Source organism: Pomacea canaliculata, linkage group LG11, assembly GCF_003073045.1.
Source record: "Pomacea canaliculata isolate SZHN2017 linkage group LG11, ASM307304v1, whole genome shotgun sequence".
NCBI classification, from domain to species: Eukaryota; Metazoa; Mollusca; class Gastropoda; order Architaenioglossa; family Ampullariidae; genus Pomacea; species Pomacea canaliculata.
The window spans coordinates 20,816,179-20,826,027 of NC_037600.1; the positions used below are offsets into that span (position 1 = coordinate 20,816,179).

The following is a 9,849-nucleotide window of genomic DNA, read 5'->3' on the forward strand; positions in this document are numbered from 1 at the left end:
AAGAAATGATTGGTCGAGACCTGATGATACGAGGTGGAGCGTGCAGCGATTAACTGTCGGCTTTCTTTGTTAGAAACGACTCAGTAGCTTTACCTACAAGTTCACCAGACATTCTTCTCGTACTTCAGCAGCCATGGTTCGAGTCCTGCTCCTCCTGTCTGCCTGCGTCAGTCTCTGTGGTAAGCCATGTGTCAGGGTTGTTTCAAATTATCAACACACGTATGTATCTCATGGGAACGGGTGCTATATGAGTAAACAGGTCTCCACCCTTCTCACTCTTACAAGTATTAGAATTAATGTCTTCATTTATTTAAAATTGTAATAATATACTATAATTGGAGTGCCCCAATGTCCAGCGGCACGCGCGAGTATGTGGCTCATCAGCAGCTCTCTATTTCTACTCCACCCTGCTCCAGGGTGACATACAAAATATAATCAGAATAAAGCCAGGAAAGGCATCCATGGATATGAGAAAATGTAAAATATAAACATAGAAAAAAAAATCTTCGATACAATTATAAAGATAGTCGACATTTCATGCGACAGAGGGTGTGGTGAGCTCATTTGTACTATCGTTACGACCGTTCTCTTACAGTTTGTCTTCTCAATCACTCAGCAACTGTTTATCTTCTTGCAGTCTGCTATCACTGTCCAGTCAGCTGGAGTGTTCATGAAAATAAGTGCTACGCCTATATAGACCTCCGTCTTCCGTGGATCGACGCCATTGTAAGTTGAATAATCTGCTCTTATCGTGCAAGTAAAGACTATTGTGGGTTGCCTGCCTGTCACAAAGCTCTTGTGGGGTGCAACCTTTTACACTTGTTTAGTTGCTTGTGAGCGTGCGTGAACTTGTTCCCCATAAACATCATTCAAGGTTTGTACGAAGACTCGTCCTGCCACGTTATTCACGATGGGAAAGTCAATAAACCTTTTGTAGTGAAGACCGGCGTAAGACAGGGTTGCATATTATCAGGGATTGGGAGTAGCTGTAGTCTAGTAGAGTAGTCTAGCTACAGCTACTGTAGCCGGCTACAAATTTTAAAAAAGTAGCTTGTAGCCGTAGCTACATTTTAGAAAGTAGCCGTAGCTTGGCTACATGTTGGCTACTTTCACGACCATTCGTCGACAGCGTGTCAGCAAGACGACGACAGCCACTGCTCTCACTGCTCGGTGTGTTGACAGCCAGACACCACGTGTCTCGCACGCTCAGTAACCGCAAGTACCGGGTCGTCCACGTGGCGGGAGCGATTTGAAAAACGAAGATGGAATGTAACGGATAAGTACTTAGTAGAGGGGGTTAGGAGGGAAGATCGACAACCGTGGTTGATCTGATTTAGCGTAGTGGGCTGGAAGTTGTTTGCCCTTGAGCAAATGACGTAAACTGGGACGTCAAAATAAGGTGACGTAAAAGATAGAGAAAATTAACGTTAGAGAAAATAACGGTGGGCAGAGAGCAGACGGCAACCGAAGTGAGAGCTGGTGGATTTTTCTCGGGACTTTCTCGCAACTGCTGCGACAGCGGAAAAAGTATTACGGGAAGTAATACCGTGGGTAAACTACAGGTGGATGTACTTCACAGGTCGTGAGTCACTGTAGTCCGTGTTCGCACCGTGGGGGAGCTCTGTGGCTTGGGCATCCCAGTTTCTTGGCGGGGTCAAGAAACTAAACACTGGTATCAGCGAGAAAAGAACAGAAAACTTGGTGCAAGACTGGGGCACCGACTTCCATCTGTCGCCTGGAAGGGGCAGCTCTTCACAGCCTGAGAGTAAGCGCCGGTGGAGGAAAGGTTTCCTCCCGGCCTTCAGCGAATCTAACATCATCCGGCCAAACATCTAGGAGGCGGCCGCATGCGCAAGATCGAGACGTCTGCTTATAAACTGTGGGTACTGTGAAAAACCATTTATTTTCAATCATAAATAGACTTCGTGGAAAGAAGATCAGTGGGATTAATTGGAATAGAGGACTTGGAGGGGTCTCAAAGACTTTAAAATAAGAGGTTGATGTTTCATCGGGAGCGAACATTGGGTTCTTCTTTCAGTGACAATAATTTAGGAGAGTCGATTTATTGTTACCTTTAATATTATGTGGATGAATGATAACATATTGGTAATACATCTTGTGTGGCGAATGAAGGAGTGAATCTATGAGTGTGGATTTTGCCTTTGTTTCATTTGACTTTGTATTTGATTTGAATAATTATTTGTGCCTCTAAGAAGGTACGCCCACCCTCAAGCGATCAGGATATTTGGTTTGTGGAAAGAATGCGCATGTCTGCGGACGGTCCGTGACATCTTGGTGACCCCCGACGTGATCGCTTTAGGGTGAGGCGGTACTAGGCGAGGTGGTTTACAAATATTGTACAAAAGGTATTATTAGTACTGTATCTGGTGGATTATTTTTGACTACTCTTGTTTTGCCATCGTAGGGTACATTTTTTAAATTGTTCTTGAGAGACATGGAATTCCCGGATATAGATAGCTTCATAGCCCAAGGACAGAAATTTGGAAAGACTAATAGTGACCTGGAAAAGTACGTCCAACAGTGTGTAGAACGTTTTGATAGAGAAAGAGAAAGAAGAAAGGGAAAAAGAAAGAGAAAGAGAAGAAAGGGAAAGAGTGAGAGAAAGGGAGTTTGAGTTAGAAAGACTTAGGCTACAAGCAGGAAGCAGGACAGAAGGGAAGTAGCTCAATCCACGGGGGTCCGCGTGGTAACCTGCCCAAACTTCCAATCTTCCGTGAGGATAAAGATGATATAGACTCTTTCATCTTTTAGGTTTGAAGCGCATGCAACTGCTCTTAGGTGGGAGGAGCCGCGATGGCCTTTGCTTATGTCAGCTCTTTTACAGGGTGAGGCTTTAACCCTGTATCATGCACTTTGTGCAAGTGGGGTAGTTGATTATGAAACACTCAAGAGGGAATTACTTCAAAAGTATCAGTGTACCGCTGAGGGATTTCGGGAAACGATTTAGATCCATCCGACCCGAACCGCAGGAATCAATGGCGCATTTTTTTCTAGGTTGTCCGGTTTAGCAAACCGTTGGATAACTTTAGCCGAGGCAGACAAAACGTATGATGGTCTTTTGGACCTCATGTTACGAGAACAGATTCTCCAGAGCGTAGCGAAGGAATTAGCTATCTTCCTGCAAGAACGTGAATTTAAGTCCGCAGCCGAGATGATAGCAAGTGCAGAGAAGTACAGGCAGGCGCATGCCAATAAAAGTATGGCGAGGAGAGCCGAGTCGTATCGAGTTGCCAACACCGGGTGAATTGGCGTCCTCGGTCACCAAATCTAGGCTTCCTAATAGGCCAAATAGTCCTCGTAAATCAAGTCCCAACAAAACCTTTCCCAAAGGAAGTAACGGGCCGAGAAGGCAAAGAGACGAGGGTACTGCGAAGACCTAAGAGAGAGCTCATTTGCTTCGCTTGTAACGAAATTGGACATTTTGCCCGTGAATGCCCTTATGTTAAGACGGAGAGAAAACACAGAAGTATCCACTCCGGTAGTAAAACCAGCGTTTCCATCCTGTGTAGCACTCTTAATAGTGAAGAGATGGATCGACTTCCTCTCTATCCAGGTTATATTAGAGATAAACCCATAACGGTGTTAAGAGATACGGGAGCCACAACAGCAGGCATAAGAGCCTCCCTGGTTAGGCAGTCAGAATACACTGGACAGTCCCAGTCCTGTATTACGTTTGGGGGTAATACGGAAGTCTTTCCAGTCGCTGAGGTACAGGTAGAGACCCCTTTCTATGCGGGTTAAACTACGCTGTTGCGTAATAGACGAACCAATAACAGATTTAATTTTGGGTAATATAGACGGGGTAGAGGGAGTGTTGGTGACAAAACCAAAAGCAGCCTTAGTCACAACCAGAGGACAGAAGAAGCGGGAATTGGAACTGCCAATTCCGCTGCATATTCAAAGCCAGCAATGGACATCACTAGAGAGGAGTTAGTTTCGACTCCAGAGGGAGGATCCGACATTGATCACATGCCGAGCTGCAGCCTGTCAAAGGAGCGAAGAAGCCAACCTGGAGACGAACTTCCATCTTCAGCAGGGAATGTTGATTCGATCATCCCGCACCACTACAGGACTTTTCAACAAGTGGTGTGCCACAAACACTCAGGGCATCCAGTGTTATGTGCGGCTCACGATGGTCTTTTAGCCGGACATACAGGCGTCCGTGCCACGCTGAATCGGGTGCTCGCCAATTGTTGGTGGCCGGGAGTAAAAAGCGACACCCGAAAGTATTGCCAAACATGTGACGCGTGCCAGAAAACCGTGGCACACGGAAGAAATCGACCAGTGCCACTCGTACATGTGCCAGTCATCGATGAGCCCTTCAAGAGAGTGGCTATAGATATCATGGGTCCTATACATCCATCATCTAATGAGGGCCATACCCATGTATTGAGTATAATAGACATGGCGTCCAGATATCCAGAGGCAATACCGTTAAAAAAGAATTGACAGTGTATCTGTGGCTGAAGCACTCTTGGTTGTATTTGCCAGAATGGGTCTTCCCGAAGAAATTCTATCCGACCAGGGACACAATTCATGTCTGATGTCATGAAGGAATTTCTCAGACTGCTGTCCATCAAGGGTTTACGTTCCACCCCTTACCATCCACAAACGAATGGGTGCGTGGAAAGATTCCACGGGACATTAAAACCAATGCTCGGAAGTTGGTACATCGCCAGCCTCGAGAATGGCATCGCTATCTTTCCTGCTCTTTTATTCGCTTGCAGAGAGAAAACTCACGAAAGTACAGGTTTCTCACCATTCGAACTCGTTTTCGGACGCGACCAAAGGGATCACTTGATCTCCTTATCTCAACTTGGACAGAGAAGGAAATCAGTGATGAGGATGCAAAACCTGTTTACCAATACATATATGAGTTGAGAAATCTACTACAGGAAAGCTATCAACTGGCCCAAGAGAATAGCCATAGGACGCGGCGAGAAATAAACGTTACTTTGACAGAAAAAACGCAACAACGAACTCTGCAGGTGGGGAAGAAGTGCTGATAATGTTACCTACGTCCACGAATAAACTACTCATGCAATGGAAGGGACCTTTTCCAGTCATCCGGGAATGTCATCCAGACTACGCGATCCATATGCAGGGAAAAGACCGGTTATGCACATTAATATGTTGCGCAAATATCACAGACGTGAACCGCCGATTGATGTGAAGATTCCAGACACCACCAAAACGGCTAACTGTGGACAGACCAATGACGATAAACCCATGGCTTTTTCGGATCTTATCTCGGAAGAGATGTGCCCCCAAAGATTTATCATGCCGTCAGGAGTATCCGAGAAGGAATCAAATAGACACCTGGCAAATGTGACCTTATTGATAGCCGATACGATGATGATTCCGTGGAAATACCAGTTCTTCCTGGGGAGATGGAAGAGACATAAACAGCATGAAAGTGGGGCCCGACTTGACAGAACTCCAGACCACACAATTGAGGAATATTCTAAAGAATTATCAACACATACTGACCGTGATGCCAGGACAGTTTAACGGTGAAATTGAGCACCAAATTAGACTGACTTCTCCAGAGGTAGTGCGCTTAAGGCCCTATCCACTTCCTTTTTGCTCTACAGCAAACCATGGAAAAGGAAGTGATTAAAATGTTACAAATGGGAGTGATTGAACCATCATCCTCACCTTATGCATCACCAGCGTTGTTGGTCAGAAAGAAGGACGGTTCAGTACGCTTTTGTATCGACTACCGAGCCCTAAATAAAATAACAGAGTTCGACTCAGAACCCATTCCGGATCCCGAAACTGTATATAGTCAATTGGGCCGAGCCAATTTTTCACTAAAATAGATTTGGCCAAAGGATATTGGCAAATCAGAGTTAAAAGAGAAGATAGGCCAAAAACAGCATTTCAACACACCAAAGGCTTATTTCAATGGACCCGAATGCCATTTGGATTGGCTACAGCTCCTGCAACGTTTGCGAGAGCTATGAGAGCGCTCAAATATGGAAAGGTTTTCAAGCACATACCTTCTTTGATATTTACTGGTTGCTAGCGAAAAGTGGGAAGAGCATCTGACTCATGTAGAATGGTGTGTTAAGAACCTTAGCCCATTATCAACTCACTGTAAGACCTTCGAAAATTCAGATGGGATTTCGGAGCTTTTGGAATTCTTAGGACACATAGTGGGGAGGGGCATCTGCGTCCCAGTCCTGATAAAGTACAGAAAATTCTAAGACTTCCTACTCCTAGCAGTAAGAAGCAAGTGAGAGCAACTCTTAGGTCTGATCAGCTACTACCGACGCTATGTTTTGCCTAACTTCTGTACGGTGGTTGCAGCCCATTACAGAGATTGACAAAAGGAAACAGCCCAAAACATATTCAATTGGTCGAATGTGAATGTGTTGCCAAGCATTAACTCACATTCCAATGACCGTTCTTGTCATCCCAACCCATTACTAGCTGCATACCAAAGTTTGACTAAGCCGGTTGTTTCATTAGTTCAAACTGAGCTGCGAGTGGGGTGGGATTTAGAGCAGTACTCTTGCAGGAATACGGTAGGAGATCGTTTTATTGACTGGCAGTGGCCTACGTCAGCCGCAAACTGACAGGTTTCTTGTATAACACGATACTAGCACCATAGAACGAGAGTGCTGTACAGCGGGAATAATATGGGAATTTTATCGAAATTCTCGTATCTTTACGGAAGAATTTTCATTGTTACAGACAGATCACAAACCCTTGTGTTTTTAAAATAACATCTGTATATCATAATTCTCGATTATTTTTTCTTCTGGGGGTGCGATGGCTAGCTCTTCAAAGGAGTTTCAGTTTTCAGTTGAGTACGATTAAAATCGGGAACATAGAGAATCTCTTCTGTCTTACACTATCCCGAGGTACGGTGGACAATTTATCCACGTAGAAGTAAAAAGAAGATAAGGAACTTGTATTTTATAATTGATTTTTTTCTTTCATTTCTTTTTTCAGCTGAGCGGGAGGAATGTAAAGATAAGTACTATAGTAGAGGGGGTTAGGAGGGAAGATCGACAACTGGTAGATCTTGATTTATCGTAGTGGGCTGGAAGTTGTTTTTGCCCTTGAGCAATGACGCAACTGGGACGTCAAATAGGTGACGTAAAGATAGAGGAAAATAACGTTAGAGGAAAATAACGAAAGCAGAGAGCAGGACGCGAACAAAAAGTGGAGAAGCTGCGTGGATTTTTCTCGGGACTTTCCTTCGCAACTTGCTGCGACAGGCGGAAAAAAGTATTACGCGGAAGTAATACCGTGGGTAAACTACAGGTGGATGTACTTCACAGCGTCGTGAGTCACTGTATCCGTGTTTCGGCCCGTGGGGGAGCTCTGTTGGCTTGGCCCATCCCAGTTTCTTGGCGGGGTCAAGAAACTAAACCTGGATCAGCGAGAAAAAGAAACAGAAAACTTTGGTTGCAAGACTGGGGCACCGACTTCCATCTGTGGGCGCGTGGAAGGGGCAGGCTCTTCACATCATGAGAGTGAGCGCCGGGGGAGGAAGGTTTTCCTCCGCCTGTTCAGCGAAGCTACATCATCCGGCCAAACATCTAGGACGTGCGCCGCATGCGCCAGATGAGACGTCTGCTATTATAAACTGTGCGGTACTGTGAATACCATTTATTTTCAATCATAAATAACTTCGTGGAAAGAGATTCAATGGATTAATTGGAATAGAGGACTTGGAGGGTTCTCAAAGACTTTAAATAAGAGGTTTGGATGTTTCATCTGGAGCGAACATTGGGATTCTTCATCTAGTGACATTATTTAGGGGAGTCGATTTTATTTGTTACCTTTAATATTATGTGGGAGAATGATAACATAAATGGTTAATACTCTTGTGTGCGCGAATGAAGGAGTGATCTATGAGTGTGGAATTTTGGCCTTTTGTTCATTTGACTTATGTATTTGATTTGAATAATTATTTGTGCCTCTAAAGAAGGTACGCCCACCCTCAAGCGATTCAGGATATTTTTGGTTTGTGGAAAGATGCCGATGTTCTGCGGACGGTCCGTGAACAACATTAGACATTAATTGTATTCATATCACTCATTGGAGTCGTAAATGCCACATTCCTTAATGCTAAATTCTAAGACGATGGAATTAGAATAAGCAGTTGACTTCGCAGCAGGCCTCTGTCTTAGCCTCAACAATCAGACATTGTACAGACATTCCCACGTGCTTCTAACGATGCAAAGTCCAATGTCGTTTTCTGACCTTTTGATGTGTTTCTCCTGTTTTGCTCCAGCCCTCCAAGGGATTTCTTCAGCCCACTTTTCAACCTCCGCTGGAAGTATTAGTCATAATGTGGGTATCATACATTGCTACCATGCTTTAAGTTTTCTACCAGCCAATCATTATTACCCTGTGTTTTATTATTACCGATGCCCAATCCATAATCCTTCTTTCATGCTACGGCCAGCCCAGGTTTGGGACTCAACTTGTTTTTGTAGAACATGCCTTTCCTTTGCAGTGAACAGGAAGCTTTTGAACGGTTTTGAATTCAGACTGGCAGCTATGACAAGACACACTCTACCACCGGGTGGCGTTGTCGCACTGGCTTATGTATACATTGCTGAGCTTAAAATTGTTTCTGCAATTTCTTTCTCCAGTCCTAAATTAATTAGGATTTAATCTTAACCAGCGTGTGATATGACTATCTTGTGTATGAAATGGACTACTGTGGTGTTGCGAATGACTGTTCAGTGTGTGACATGAGGATGACTCTGGTTGTGAGAGATGACCTGCATCCCCAGTAATGTGAGAAGACTAGTCATGGGCACTCAGATCTTACTGAACCAAATGTTTCAGGCTGAATGACTATTCAAATGTGAGAGATGACTGCCCAATATGTTTAAAATAACATTGATTACTGCTTATATTATGATCTGTTATTAGATGTGTAGAGATGACAGCAGTGCTAATAAAGAAAAGACTGACTACCGGAAATTTCAAAAACACTATTCTTTACTACGGAAGGCTTCATCTCTCTCCTCCTCCATCACCTCTGCTTCTCTTATTTCTTCTCTTCCTATCTACTCTTCTCCAGTTTCTTCTGTCTTACAGGATCGTAAGGTCATTGAGTAGATGATGGTGATAAGCGATCCGTGAAGTAGCTCTGTTTTGAGCTCCATTGCTATAGACTCAGAATGGCTTCCATAATTAAAACTGCTGCTACGGGTATTTAAAGTGATGGTACTAATAGAAGTTAAAATATGTCTATGTTTCTGTCTTAGAATAGTTAGGTTGGTCCTTAGAGATGTCGAGTAAAAAAAAATTTGACCAAGTACTTCTCGCAATTTGGAGAACCTTTTAATTTTGTTAATCAATAACCAATGGAAAAGTGGAAACATTGTTGATCAAGATAACTGTTTTTTTTTTAGGATAGTCTCTAACCACTTTTTCATTGAACGAACTGTATTAAATATCTCGACCACTAAAATGTGAAAGCAATTGTAGGCCTGGTTACAATTAATGTGCTCCTGTATTAACTACTGAAAGGTGTCAGATTTCTTTGGGGGTCCTATTACATTGGCCATGAGGTGGTTCAGACACACTAAAGACTATGAACAATAATAAAAGCCCTTCGCCCAGATGGTTCCTACTGATTGAATTAAAAAAAAATTCTTTTGGTGGACATCAGATCTCCATATATATACATATACATATAATATACTCTCTTATCAAAGCGCCAGGTAAATCAGTCTCACAAAGGCAAAGCGATATATTACTTGTCTAAGTCTGAAAACGGGAAATAATATGTTAGTGCATACTTTTATTTCGCCAAGCACTTTATCTTTAGTTAGATTCTGCAATTCTCTCTCT

The 9,849-nt window shown here is 43.5% G+C and overlaps 1 protein-coding gene across 1 annotated transcript in view; it reads left to right on the forward strand.

Annotated features, from left to right (window-relative positions):
• The first annotated feature begins 7 nt into the window (after positions 1-7).
• Positions 8-9,849, forward strand: part of LOC112575760 (CD209 antigen-like protein 2) — a 16,427-nt gene continuing 6,585 nt past the window's right edge. Inside the window, exon 1 of the mRNA XM_025257770.1 lies at positions 8-179. Coding sequence (XP_025113555.1) covers positions 134-179 — 46 coding nt within the window. The 5' untranslated portion in view covers positions 8-133. The remainder of the gene's footprint in view (positions 180-9,849) is intronic.